Source organism: Malus domestica, chromosome 09 (assembly GCF_042453785.1).
Source record: "Malus domestica chromosome 09, GDT2T_hap1".
In the NCBI taxonomy this organism is placed as follows: Eukaryota; Viridiplantae; Streptophyta; class Magnoliopsida; order Rosales; family Rosaceae; genus Malus; species Malus domestica.
In genome coordinates this window covers 2,768,553-2,783,546 of record NC_091669.1, presented here as the reverse complement: position 1 = coordinate 2,783,546, position 14,994 = coordinate 2,768,553, and the positions used below count along the sequence as shown (strand labels likewise).

The 14,994-nt window shown below is 37.4% G+C and overlaps 2 protein-coding genes across 2 annotated transcripts; both read left to right on the top strand.

Moving 5' to 3' along the window:
• The first annotated feature begins 1,094 nt into the window (after positions 1-1,094).
• On the top strand, positions 1,095-3,751 carry LOC103442318 (pentatricopeptide repeat-containing protein At5g39980, chloroplastic). Its single transcript, XM_008381097.4, has 2 exons — positions 1,095-3,556; positions 3,653-3,751. The coding sequence occupies exon 1, from the start codon at positions 1,151-1,153 to the stop codon at positions 3,182-3,184; it is 2,034 nt and encodes a 677-aa protein (XP_008379319.2). The 5' UTR covers positions 1,095-1,150; the 3' UTR covers positions 3,185-3,556; positions 3,653-3,751.
• A 3,235-nt stretch (positions 3,752-6,986) lies between these two features.
• Positions 6,987-10,707, top strand: LOC103442319 (beta-glucuronosyltransferase GlcAT14B). The gene is made up of 4 exons (XM_008381098.4): positions 6,987-8,092; positions 8,212-8,287; positions 8,417-8,532; positions 9,808-10,707. The coding sequence occupies exons 1-4, from the start codon at positions 7,513-7,515 to the stop codon at positions 10,320-10,322; spliced, it is 1,287 nt and encodes a 428-aa protein (XP_008379320.2). The 5' UTR covers positions 6,987-7,512; the 3' UTR covers positions 10,323-10,707.
• The last annotated feature ends 4,287 nt before the right edge of the window (positions 10,708-14,994 follow it).

Here is a 14,994-nt window from a genome sequence, read left to right as displayed (position 1 = left end):
TTTCGTACAAGAAATCAACGGAACTTGACGAATGTGTTTGGATGAGAACGATTTGCAAATGTGATACAATTGACCTTACACGAACTATGTGTAAGCTACAAGCTTAAAAACGTGTGTGAAGTTATTTGTGTTAGAACTAATTTGTTTGTACCATACTTCATCAATCCCGAAACTATCGAGTACCGGTCAACCTTATATTTTCAAAGAGTTACTAAAGAGTTCATGCTGAGGCACTCTTCCCGAAGCACATGAATTCATTTCCAACCCGAATAAAGATCATTGAGTCCGCATCGACCACAAACGAAAGCAGTAAACTTTCCTCTATGATAAAAGGAGATCATTTTCCTACAATTCATCCCCTAATAACATTATTTTACTTAATTCATTATTATAACTCACTAATGATGATTATGGAGCCTTTGTATCATGTAAACTGTACATCATTAATGAGGAACTCCTCTACCATTGTGGACGTTGCCCAACTTAGGGTGTACCACTACAACTAGTGTTCGCTTTCCTATCTCTATCTCTTACATAGTACCTACGCATGGTGACTAAACCAATCTTGCGAATGTCACACCTTGACACTTTCGTTGTTCCAAAGTCAATCCAATTTTGTGCATCAACATAATTAATATTTACATTGGTTAGAGTGGACGTGCTATCAAGTGAAGTTTAAATCTCTTTAATTATAGTTAAAAATAATTCAATGTGAAATATCGTTATTAAATACTAATTAAAAAATGATGGTGCTATCCACACAATCATTTTTACCTTTCACATCCCTCTGCCTCAATTTTTGACCGTCAGATCGAATGAATTGAAGAAGATCAATGTACAAAAATTAATAAAAACGTGTAAAAGGTAAAAAAAAAAAATGATGTGAGTCCTAAAAAATGTAGCAGATTCTGATTGCACACTACTTCAATAAAACCAAGTTCGTTTCTCAATTGGTAATTACCGTCGAAAAGGGGAAATATGTGAATACGAAAAATATACAAAGTCGGTTCTACCCCACTCGACGACAAACAGAGAAGGGTATTTTTGGCTGTTCGAGCTTATTCCCGGATGTAAGTAAATCATTCAATTTTACAACATCTTTGCTCATTTTTCAAAAACACTCCAGAAACTAACGGTCGTCGTTTAGATCATGCAACTCGGCACAGCGTCTACTTCCTTCTCTATTCCAGTTTTAACCCCCAACAAAGCCCATAATTACACCGCCGTACCCTTCACCTTCAACCACCGCGAACCAAAACCCAGAACTTGTTTCCGACCCATTGGATTCTCATCTTCTTCGCCAAGCAGAAATGTCTGGAGGAGAACCCCGCAGCTCAAAACGACGCCGTCTCCCTCCTCCACGCCGTCCCACCAGAACCGCCGCCCCAGAAACCAGCAAGGTCCGTCGCATTTGGACCACAGCGTCGACATGGACGAGCTCCTGTCATCAATCGGACAGACCCAGAACGAGCAGGAACTGTACTCTCTAATGTCGGCCTACAAAGGCCGGCAGCTGTCGATTCGGTTCATGGTTTCGCTGCTCTCGCGGGAGTCTGATTGGCAGCGGTCACTCGCTATCCTCGATTGGATTAACGAGGAAGCTCTGTACACTCCCTCCGTGTTCGCTTACAATGTTGTGATACGCAACGTGCTTCGCGCCAAGCAGTGGGAGATTGCACACGGACTGTTCGACGAAATGCGCCAGAGAGCGCTGGCACCTGATAGGTACACTTATTCGACGCTGATTACTTCTTTCGGGAAGGCGGGTATGTTTGATTCGGCGCTCTCTTGGCTCCAGAAGATGGAACAGGACCGTGTGCCCGGCGATCTTGTTCTGTACAGCAACTTGATTGAGCTTTCGCGTAAGTTGTGTGATTATTCCAAGGCAATTTCCATTTTTTCGAGGTTGAAGAGGTCGGGGATTATGCCGGACCTTGTGGCTTACAATTCGATGATCAATGTGTTTGGGAAAGCTAGGTTGTTTAGGGAAGCTCGGCTCCTTATTAAAGAGATGAGGGCGGTTGGTGTTTTGCCAGATACAGTTAGCTATTCGACGCTTTTGAGCATGTACATTGAGAACCAAAAGTTTGTTGAGGCGTTGTCTGTGTTCTCGGAGATGAATGAGGTTAAGTGTCCGCTTGATCTCACGACGTGCAATGTTATGATTGATGTTTACGGGCAGCTCGATATGGCTAAGGAAGCTGACAGGTTGTTTTGGGGCATGAGGAAAATGGGACTTGAACCTAATGTTGTTAGTTACAATACTCTTTTGAGGGTTTATGGCGATGCTGAGCTTTTCGGGGAAGCCATCCATCTTTTTCGATTGATGCAGAGAATGGATATTGAGCAGAACGTTGTCACATACAATACGATGATCAAGATTTATGGGAAGTCACTTGAACACGAAAAAGCTACGAATCTTGTGCAAGAAATGCAGCAGAGAGGGGTTCAGCCAAATGCAATTACATACTCAACGATTATATCTATATGGGGTAAGGCTGGGAAACTGGATCGGGCAGCAATGCTGTTTCAAAAGCTGAGGAGCTCCGGGGTTGAGATTGATCAGGTTCTTTATCAGACCATGATTGTGGCTTATGAGAGAGTAGGCTTGGTTGCTCATGCTAAGCGTTTACTTCATGAGCTCAAGCGCCCAGACAATATCCCTAGGGAGACTGCAATTACGATTCTTGCTAGAGCCGGTCGCATAGAAGAGGCTACATGGGTTTTCCGTCAAGCTTTTGAGGCTGGGGAGGTGAAGGATATATCGGTCTTTGGTTGCATGATTGATCTTTTTTCAAGAAACCGGAAGTACGCGAACTGCATTGAGGTGTTTGAAAAGATGAGAGTGGCAGGATACTTCCCCGCTTCCAATGTGATTGATCTAGTTCTCAATGCTTATGGAAAGTTACGGGAATTTGAGAAGGCAGATGCTGTATACAGTGAGATGCAGGAAGAAGGGTGTGTTTTCTCCGATGAAGTTCACTTCCAGATGCTTAGTCTTTACGGCGCAAGAAAAGATTTTAAGATGGTAGAGGCACTATTTGAGAGGCTGATCTCTGATCCCAACATCAACAAGAAGGAGTTACACCTCGTTGTTGCCAGCATCTACGAAAGATCAAATAGACTTAACGATGCATCCCGGATCATGAACAAGATGAATGAAAGGCGAATTATGATGTCTTGACCCTCTTTAGAAGTCCATAGCAATGTGTTAAAAATTTACCCAGTTACTGTGAATACGTTGTTCTGCCGGTTATTCTGTAGATATTGTACCGCGTGACCAAGTGTATAGGCCGCAACACAATGGAACTACCAGCATCCAGATTTTGGACTTGAAATGTTCTATCTGTACACACATGCAGAATTGTAAGTCCGTTTTCGGCAATTTCTAAGTGAAGGAACCATTAAACCAGTCCTTTTGTTCTTATAGATTGCGGATTTTCAACAGCGCTGAAAAAGCAAGTTGAAGTGTCCTGTTTACAGCTTCTACTTCTCCATGTTTAAAGAGAAAGAGTTTTGACTGCAGTCCCGTTACATGTTGTACTTGTATTTCGAGGTTGGTAAGCAACCATCGTTTGAAAAAATACCTACGATCTCAATTCTTTCTTTCTACTGACTTGTCTCCCCTTTGTTTCCCCCTTTTTTTTTCCAGATTCGACATCGTTAAAAGCCTCTGAACTTATACTTTTGTTGCAAGTAATGTAACTTGGAAGAGATACCTTGTTCTGTATTTAGGGTTTTCCAGCATACATGTTCAATCGTGCATTATACCAAACGCATTGACACCTTTATCTTTTTTTCGTACCATTTTCTGTTGCATTGCTGGATAGGACCGAGGCTCTTTCCGTCCCTCCAGTTGGGGAGATTTTAGCATACAACTGGGATATATTATGGGCACTGTTCTAAAAATCCTTGTCTAGCGCCGTCTAGATGCTAGGTGGCTGACCACCATCCTGATTAATGCTTAGGCGTTAGAAAATTAAGAAATGGTGCCTAGACTTGATGAGGAGCTCGTCTAGACTGCCTAGGCGCTCGTCTAGACTGCGGCTCACTTAGACAGAAAATATATAACTTCATCTTGCATTTTATTTTTCTCAATAAATTGTAAGAGACTTGTTGAATACTTAAATGAACACACATTATATGCTTGTTCTTCATGTTTTCATTATGTTCCAATACTTCATAATATATATGTCATTCTATTTTGTAGTTTATGATGAAATTATATATATTTTAAGTATAAACGGACATTTATTTTACACAAAATATAATAGATTTACTTAAATCCGCTTAGGCGCCCGCCTAAGTCCTGCCTAGCCGCGTAAGCGTTAAACCCCAGCCTAACACCTGACTAGCACCTAGCGTTTTTTAGAATCTTAATTACAATCTTAATTACGAGACGAATGATATGAAGTGATGGTGATTTTTTCCCTCTTGTGAGCATGTCACTGTCTAAGAAGATGTAAATGAATAAACCGAGAAGTCTTGGGATTAAAGAGGTTACATATTCCTAGCCATTCATGGTGGACGATAACCTACTTTCCACTAATTTCAACTTATTTGGGATTTTTGAGAATGTTGGTGGGGCCATATTAATTCGTAGGCGTAGTTGGTAGTTGGGTGCGTTTGGTACGTGGGACGGGACGGGACGGAACGGGACGAGGCGTTCCGTCCCGCGTTTGGTGCGCCAAAAATGGGTGGAATGGGCTGTTCCACGGGACAGATTTTGAGTGTTTTTGCGTCCCACCTCCCCCCTGGAACGGGTTTGTTCCACGTCTGTGGAACACAATGTTTTACCATTTTAAGAAAAATATACCCCATGTCTTTTTCAAAAATTACATCTTCGTTCCGTCCCGTCCCGTCCCGTCCCGTTCCGTCCCGTCTGCGTACCAAACGCACCCGGCTTCAGTGGGTCCCGAATTGGGTAAGACTTCACAGGCAACCGTGACGCTAAATTCTTTCGCATTTGGCCAAAATATTTGAGCTTAAGCCCCGTAATTGGAATCAAATTAACTCACACAGACATAGTTCATCGGAAAACTGGAGTCTAATACGAGTGAGTTCAATTATTGAGTGTAATATATGGATCTTGTGAGCTTGATTCTGACGAATTATGCCTCTCACAGCTATCAAACTCACACCACAACAAAAATAATGTCATAGGAATCTAACTTAAGAATCAGGTTGTATATGAGAATTAACTCACATAAACCTATTAAAGAATACTTAATGTGACGGTTTTTAAATCAATAAAATTTAATGTGACGGTTTTCTAAATCAATAAAATGATGCCGTGTTAATAGGTTAAAACATATAATGGCATGTGATAGGCTTTTGATATCGTTACTTTAACGTCCTAGTTGGATGTTAACCGTCAAATAAGGTATCCAAGTCAAGTCATACCATATCAAATTCACAATCAACATGCTAAGTGCTTTCAAAATTTCATTATTACATGTGAAAGGGTCCTTTTGACTTTTCGTTCTGGTTATTCAAAAGAAGAAAAAGAAAGTTCATAAAAAAACAAAATTTGACTCTTTCTACATGATCTTCTTTGTTAATTATTTTGGCTTAAAAAACAAAGAATGTCCAAAAATCACTACTTTTAATTTGAGAATGGATTTCAGGTTTGTATTTTTTGTGAGTCTTTTCAGTCTTCGAAAATGTAGATTGACTTGACGAAGTCATTAGCTGATCATTTTTTTTTAAAACAAAAAACCACTAATTTTACTATTTTTAGAGTTTTATTCTACAGTCTCGATCTCCCAATTCGAAATATTGTTAGAGTTAGGTCACTGAACTCATGAAATATTCTCTTGAAAATAAAAGAATAATTTTTTTATTTTATGTTATTTTTCATAGAGTTAGCTGATCCCTTTTTAAAAAAAAAAATCACTAATTTTACTCTTTTTAGAGTTTTATCTACAGTCTCGATCTCCCAATTCAAAATATTGTTAGAGTTAGGTCACTCAACTCATGAAATATTCTCTTGAAAATAAAAAAATAATTTTTTATCTTATGTTATTTTTTATAGGGAATTATTATTGGCACTCCAAAAATTTCATTTAACATTCCAAACTTTATAAAATTAGAAATAAAAATACACTTATGAGGAGTGTAGAATGAGATTTTTGGAGTACTAATAACAGTTCCCTTTTTATATACAATACATTCAGTAATGACGAAGAACATCCAATATATGATGTAATCCTATGCTTATTATACAATAAATATTAGTTAAATTTTTTATCAATACAACTAATCCACCAATACATTATTTTATTTGGCGGTAATGTTGTTTAACTTTGATTAGTTGCTTATTTGTTGACGTGAGCATTGTGATTAAAAGTTAAAACTCATAGTTGACGTGCAAAACGGTTTCAATTTTGACACGATGTTTGACACTTTTCCAAATAGACAGAAATATTCATAGAAATTAAACGCAACAACTTATGCAATTGAATGTAATAACTTGAACTTAATCATTTTTATAATTAAAAAACAGGTCAAATTCATCATTTCACTCGAAATTTCAAGTTCAATTAATTGTCGTATACGTCAATCATTTAAAAATAATAAATAAACCAGCTAATAACAACGACACAAGATCAAAAACAACCCAGGCAAAGGAATTAACTTATTGCACAAGGCCCTGTATTAGGGTCCACATTAATCCCTAGTTAATATTAAGATTAAAAATAAGAATTTAACTTGTGCATTTTTTATTTTCTTAAATTTAAATCCTACTTATAAACAAATTAAAAAAAAAAACAACAACAACAACAAGAAAACCGAAAAATGGAATCACATTTTGTTCCAAGTTTGTTTTTCACTTTTCACCCAATGAATCCCATGTTTTTTGTTAAACTCAAAGTTAGAAAACGGCACAACGTTTTTTTTGACTATTTTCCGACTTAAAAAACACCTGAAAACAAATAACGTTTAACCAACAAGCATAAATCTCGTGGGGCTCAGATTTCTTTCCTAATTTAAATCATTTTCAAATCCACCAAGAAAATGTGTATATATATATATATATATGGATCCTGAAATTTGTAATTTTGTAACTTCTAGTCCACCCTACTCGTCCCTCCCCGTCGCAATCCTTTAGAATTTAGCCCCTCCTGTCACGGCGGTTGGACAAATTAGTCCGTCCTTATCCACCGGAGACCTTTCTTCTGTACTGTTCACCGTCCTTCATATAATCCCCTCCATTAACCCAGCTCAGTGGACAAATTAAAGAACAAGTCTTTAGTCACTAATCACTGATTAAACGAACTAATCACTTCTTTAATCAAATCCCACCAGCAAAAAGATCATTTTCTCTTTCATTTTCTGTCCTTTTCCCTCACTTTCGTTCCAACCAAACAGAAAACACATGCTAACAAGCACCCACCTTTCATCCTTCATCTCGAAAACCCAGCAGGATTAGCCCGTTTTGGAATCTGGGTCGGTGGGATTTTTTTGTTTTTTTTTTTGGATTCTGGTCCGGAAGTTTGTGAATTTTGAAAAATGAAGAAGCTCAAGAGCTACTACTCCCATCTGAGGCACCACCAGACAATTGAGCTCAAATGGATCTTCCCCTTGGCGATTGGCTCCATTGTCTCCCTCTTCCTCCTCTTCCTCACCACCCTGACGTGGTCCGGCGGCACACCGCTGCTCCCCTTCTACCGCTCCTTCTCCATCTCCAGCTCCGTCTTCATAGAATCCAAGCTCCACCCGATTCCCGTCTCCTCCCTCCCGCCGCCGCCGCGCTTCGCCTACTTCATCTCCGGCTCCATCGGCGATGGCAACATGCTGAAGCGGACCCTCCAGGCCCTCTACCACCCGCACAACCGCTACGTCGTCCACCTGGACCTCGAGTCGCCGCCCAAGGAGCGGACTGATCTGCAGAATTACGTTTCTACCCACCCCGTTTTTATCAGGTTTGGGAATGTGAAGATGATCAGCAAGGCCAATCTCGTCACTTACAGGGGCCCGACTATGGTGGCCAACACCCTCCACGCGGCCGCCATTTTGCTGAGGGAGGGCGGCGATTGGGATTGGTTCATCAATCTCAGCGCTTCTGATTACCCACTTGTTACTCAGGATGGTGAGTCTAAAATTTGGGCCTTTTGGACTGCTTTCGTTTAAAATTTGGGATTTTTGGACTTTTTTGTGTGTTAAATTTGAATAATTAATCATTGGATTTTGATTATTTTGGTTGATTAGATCTGCTGCACACGTTCTCATACTTGCCGCGGGATCTTAATTTCATCGATCATACGAGCAACATTGGATGGAAAGAGTATGCATAACTTCCCCCATTGTTCTTTATTTTGTTGTCTATATTTATAAAGTTTCTGTTTTTATTTTCATTTCTTTTTCTGAGTGAGTAAAGTTGTGTGATTGATTTGGAAATGCTGCCTGTTTATAGGTATCAAAGAGCGAAACCGATAATTGTGGATCCGGGTTTGTATATGACCAAGAAAGCTGATGTTTTTTGGGTTACACAGCGAAGGAGTGTGCCAACAGCTTTCAAACTTTTTACAGGTACAAATTTTAGATGACAAATCATATAGGAGGACCAAATGGGACGTAGAAAGTAGAAATCCAAACATATATAAAGTACGTAAATTTATACATATATTGTTAGGAACGGAAATGGCTGTCCTTTTTCTGCTTTGATTTTCAGCAAATGAACTTGATTAGTAGTCTATGGATTTGAAAATTGGTATTGAAAATATGGCTAAGCAGTAAGACAAATGGGGTTTTGCCAAATTTATGACAGCCTTTGCTTTTTTAAAAAAAAATATTCAATTGTCACAAGAAAACATGAGATGAACAAAGGATGTCCCGTAGCTATTAGAATTTGCAATTGAAACATATTTTTTTGTGTTGAGTGCATTAGAATCAATAATTAGCAACCTTTGTTCAGCTTTGGTGTTTGTGCAAAACTACAATGCTGACAACATGGGATTGCTTGGAAACATTAGAGTTCAACTCCGAGTGGATGAGGCTATATGTCTCAGCCCTCTCTAGTTGTTTTCTTTGAAGAAGCAACTCCTAAAACATCTTTCGTATCATGAGAAGACGTCTGTTCAATTTCATTTACCCTGAAGTGAAAAATAGGAACGAAACAGAACATCATATTGATGACTCAATAATAGTTGCAGTTAAGGAATGACCTTTATTTAACAACTTTCACAAATGCATTCCCAAATGTGTCGAACTGCTGTCTTTTGCAGCTGAACCAAACAACTTATATGTGTGTGTGTGTGGATTATATCCTCTTGTTCTGCTGTTCTGAAACCGTGAACTCATAATAGTTGCATGTGCATTTGGACCCTAGTTTTTATAGCCGATATTCTCTATTATGCATAAAAGTAACTTAGTATGCTTTTTTTTTTCTCACCATGTGGGATCAATTACCACGATTAATAACGACATCAAAGCATTAAGCTGCATAATCTGATTCCATGTTGCGTGATTGTTAAATTGTCTCTTATACAACGCTGGGATTTCATGTACTCAGCACATTAAAAACATAAAGTCCAGAGGTCCTCTATGGTGCTAGCTAATTTCTTTACACACCACTCTTATAGTTCCTTTTAGCCTGACCTTGGCCTTTGTAGGTTTTGGACGTTAAAAAATTTGGTTTTTTTAAGTGAGATTTGCCAATTTCCCATCAATTCTCCACCTGTTGCTCCTCTCCAACTGCTACCTGCCCTTACAGAATCCCTTGAAAAATATCCATAAGCTCTACATTGAGAACCATTTCCTGTTGTCATAAGTTTAATTTGACCAAACGTTTGCTTTCTCTCACAGGTTCTGCTTGGATGGCACTTTCAAAGCCTTTTGTTGATTACTGCATATGGGGCTGGGACAACCTACCTCGAACTGTTCTCATGTACTACGCAAACTTTGTATCGTCCCCGGAGGGATACTTTCACACTGTCATCTGTAATGCTCAAGAGTTCCGCAACACAACTGTGAATAGTGACCTACATTTTATAACGTGGGACAACCCTCCCAAGCAACATCCTCACCACCTAAACCTTGCAGATATGCAAAGGATGGTCGACAGCAATGCTCCCTTTGCAAGAAAGTTTCGCCAAGATGATCCAGTGCTTGACAAAATTGATTCTGCGTTATTGTTTAAGGGTCCTGGCATGCTTGTTCCTGGTGGTTGGTGCATAGGAAAAAGGGACAATGGGTCCGATCCATGCTCTGATATTGGCAGTACCACAATCCTCAGGCCTACCCCTGGAGCAAAAAGGCTCGAGGTTTTGATCAGCTCTCTATTGTCCAATGAGAAATTCCGACCAAAACAGTGCAAATGACAAGAACTCAAAACTGCTTGTTTAAGCTGGTTGAAGTGCTTCCCCGCGCCAGTTCAGTTAGTTTACAATTGACAATGGAATACAGCATGATCAGGGAAATGGTATTCAATATGGTTGGAAGACGAGATGGCTGAATGTATGCACATACTTCCGATGAGCTGTAGTGCTTCCTGCTATAGTGGCATGGTATGTATCATTGATTTATAGGTTAGCCCACCATTTCCCATTTACCTTTTTTTCGTTCTAAAATTTTTGGATACTGTATTTCTCATGGTCCGGGCATGTCGTATGCTGCAGTAAAATGTGTCTTGAAATGATGACGGGAGTGTAAGAACTGCTGGAAAGATGTACATTTGAAAGAGGAAATCTAAAGAAAACTTGTCTCTGATCCTGTGCAAACCTGTGGACCTAAAGCTGTTTCTTTCCAAAAAAAAAAAAAAAAAAGCCGTGTTTTGCTCGTCTTGTTACGTTTAGGGGTTTTTTTGGGGTCTTTTGATATGGATCAAAAGTAATTAAAAATTGGATCTATTTCAAAAGTCAAAAGTCACTAAAAATTGACCTATTTCAAAATTTTCTTTTTTTTTTCGTTGCCATCATTTTGTTTGTTGGATGATAATTCATTTGGTCATGCCTATGAATTGAAGCCCATGACCCCGTCGGCTTTGGAGCCTCCTAAGCACAGGCCATCCATGACGTTCCCCCGCCGTGGAGAGATTCTAACACATACCCCCGTCTCAATATTTCTCGTCTCATTTCATATGGTAGATATACATTTGATTACACTCAAGAATCTCCTCCCACCGGAGGAAAATCTCTCTTTCTTTTTCTTTTTACCCAAACTTTTATAATTTTGTAGAATAACTCTTAAAGTAGTGTTATGTGATCCCTCCAAGTGATGTATTATATTGCAATTAAATGAGTTTTACATTAAAATGTGAATAAAATCAATGTTGATGGTGGTGCTCATCACCACAATTAACACATATTTAACACTTAAAAATGGGCATTCATTTAGCTAAATAGCTACTCATTGACCAGCCCTACCGTCCACTAAAAGGTTTCAAACTCCATTGCTGCCCGTGAGAGATTTTATTTTCTGTTACATTGCAGACTTTCGGATTCTGAATTCAGGCTACTCATACCCATCACTTTACACCCCACCCACCCTCATAACGGGCTAACCCTAGTGCCTTTGTGAAATTATTAACTCTAAAAGGAAAATAAAATTATTAACTCCTAAAAAAGCTTGTATTTCTCTTTTCTTGTTAAGATTTGGTTCACTCTTATTGATGGAAAGTAATAAAGAACACTAGTGCATGGTGTTAAGGTTGAAGGGGACTTGACATCAACATTAGGGTTTGCTGCAACTAGCAAAACATAAAGTGATGGACTCATGCGGTTGATGTCACAATATTACAAATATATACAAGTTAACTGTCTTGGGATACAAGTAATCTTAAGTCCACAAGAATTTACAAAACCTAGCCCATGAGAATCCTAATTGAATTCTCCTATACTAACACCGGTAGAGGAATATGGATTTTTTTTAAATAAAAAATTATTAGTATTAAAGGAGAAGAAATTTCAAAACTATTTAATTTTTAGAATATACACTCATACAAATTACTCATGTGCCAGGAACCAGATTTGAACTGGTGACAAATCCGCTGAATAAGGGGAATTTGCTTTCTCCTGCGGCTGAACATGCTTCGGGACCACATAGATAAAAATCTAACACCCGTACACTAAAACATTGGACCATATGTCCTGTAGAGGACTATGGAGTGATACTTTTCCTAGCCAAATTCATTGCATAACTCTAAATAATCCAAACGGGTGTGGCTTTCCATACACCTGTGTTGTGCATGCTAGCTAGCTTTTTTTTTTTTCAATCATTTTCTTTCATGTAAAATTATTGGTCCCAAACACCTTTTGTGTTTATCTACGAATGCAAGGCAATTTAGAAGCATGCATTGAAGCAAATAGTGGCCCCACTTTCAATAATTATCTTCCACATAATTCACATCAATGGCGTATGTTTTATGAGTAATGTTTGGAAAACTAATTTTTAGATAAAATTTACAAATTAAATGATGTATCATAAATAAAAATAATTACGTTTATCAATGCTTAAGTCATAATTCAATTATCAACTTTCATGTCATTTAAGCTACAAACTTTTATCTAAAAATTTACTCTCCCTAGGATTACTATGTTTTATTGTTCTTGTTTGGGAGAGTTTTTTTTATGTATAATCAGTGATATACATCTTTGTAATTATATTTTGAATTGTGTAATTGAGAATATATGAGTTTATATCTATATCACTCCTGATATAATAAGTGAAAGATATATTATGATATATTTTGGGTGTCCGAATCCTCTTGGTGAGAATTTCAAAAATTTGTAAATCGTGTTCGTTCATCGTATATCGTGTAGTTAAAAATATTTGTAAATTTTTTTATCTAAAATTAAACACAAATAGTATTTGACGAAAACTAATCACACGATATACAATAAACGGACACGATTACAAATTTCTAAATCTTCAAAAAAAAATAGGAAAATATCCTGTTGGTACTAATGTTATATATTAAAAAAATGAAATGGATTCTCTCCAGATCTCTTCCATCAAATTCACCCAATAAATCAATCCGAACTTTTGAAATTTGATTAAATAGCTATAAACAGAATACCTTTTAAAAGTTATAATAATTTTAACCGTTGGATTAAATTTCAATAGTTCAGATTAGATGATTAGATGAATTAGGTGGAAATAGATCCTTTCCTAAAAAAAAACTCTCATTAGTCAGTTGATTTGACGCTCCTCCATCTAATTCAATCAAACTTTCTGCCATTTTTTTCAGCCGTACACCGTTCAATCTAGCTTTCGGCATCGTAAAATAGTTGAATTACCTCTTTACGACCTATCTAAAGAAAAATTTCTACCGTGCAACTGTAACGAGAAAGAGAAAATACTTTCTACTGCAATTATGATCGGCTAAATGCTTATAAAAAAACAATAAACATAAACTAAACTGACTACAAATGTATGAATTGACACCACCACTATCATCACCACCATCATCACCACCACATATTACAAATGTATGAACCACCACTATTATCACCACCATCATCACCACCACATATTACAAATGTATGAACCACCACTATCATCACCACCATCATCAACACCACATTACAAATGTATGAATTGACATCACCACCACCACCACCGATTACAAATGTATGAATTGACACCACCACCACCACCACCACCACTACCACCACCACGGTCCAAGATACGGGTAGAAGCTCCCAACCATAGAAAAAGAAACCCCTAAAAGTATATATCATGAAATCACTGGGACCACAAAAGTGTGTATATAGTCCCTATATATAAAACCATTCGGACCACAAAAGTGTGTGTGTATATATATATAAAAGTGTTGTTGGTACTTCAAAAAATCTCATTCTATACTCCTCATAAGTGTATTTTTCTTTCTAAATATAGAAAATTTGGAATGTATAATAAGAATTTTGGAGTGTCAATAACAATTGGGAAATTTTATTTAAAACCATGTAATCTCTTTCTACACCCAACTTAAATTTTAAATGTTAATTATCTATTTTACCCTATTGCATAATTACTATTAAATACAAAATGAAATTAATAATAAAACTCAAATTTATCAATAAACCCAAACACCATAATTAAACCATACGATCACTCTTTGTTTATCCTATATTCATTCCGGCTAAAACCCTAATAGCTCTCATAGAGAAAAATAAGTTTTTTTATTGATGGATGATGATTTTGAAGTTTTGAATCCTCCAAAAAAGGTATGACCCAATTTATGAATTTTTTGTTCGTTTGATTTCAATTTTTTAGAGTTTAGAAGATGAGTATTTTGGTTTTAATTTTTTTTCAATCAATCCTGCATAGTTTGTTTATCTTTCTGCAACAGCAAATTGCGGCAGTCGCTCAACAAAAAACAAGAAAGAAAGTGTTTCAATTAATATTAGAAACCATGTTGAAATCGATTGATCGAAGGAGGAGTCCCTACGTAGCTCCTGCTCCAATTCAATGCTTATTCCTGATTCATGTGCAGCAATCTGTCTCTACCACCGCCACCACTACCACCACCTTCTCTCTCGTTCTTTCCATATTTTGCGCCGATTTTCTTTTTTTTCTGTAGCTACCTGCAACTATGTGAAACCCCCCCCCCCAATCAAAAAAAAAAAAAACAACTTCGATAAGACACAACCTAATCACCTCAAACCCTGCCTAATTGATTAATTAACCAAAAATCATCATGAATAAATTTTAAACTCATCAATTTATTCAAACTTCCAATCTCCTTTCATATATGGGCTTTTATCGAATTAAAAATTAAAATGGGGGGGATTTGAAGAGAAAAACAAAACCAGAACAATGCACCCGTTAATTGATAATGCAAAGGGAGAGATGGTGATACATGATTTTTGTCAACATTTATAGAAGTGTTAGTCTTGTAGTCAACCATGGCTGAATTCACATCTCAATTTTTAGTGTCCATTTCTAGACAGCGTAAAGATAGAGTTAAAATTAAATGGTTCTAAAGAAAAATCTACATATTGAATTGGGTTTATCAGGGTATAATAAGTTTTGGTTTAAAGAAATATTAAT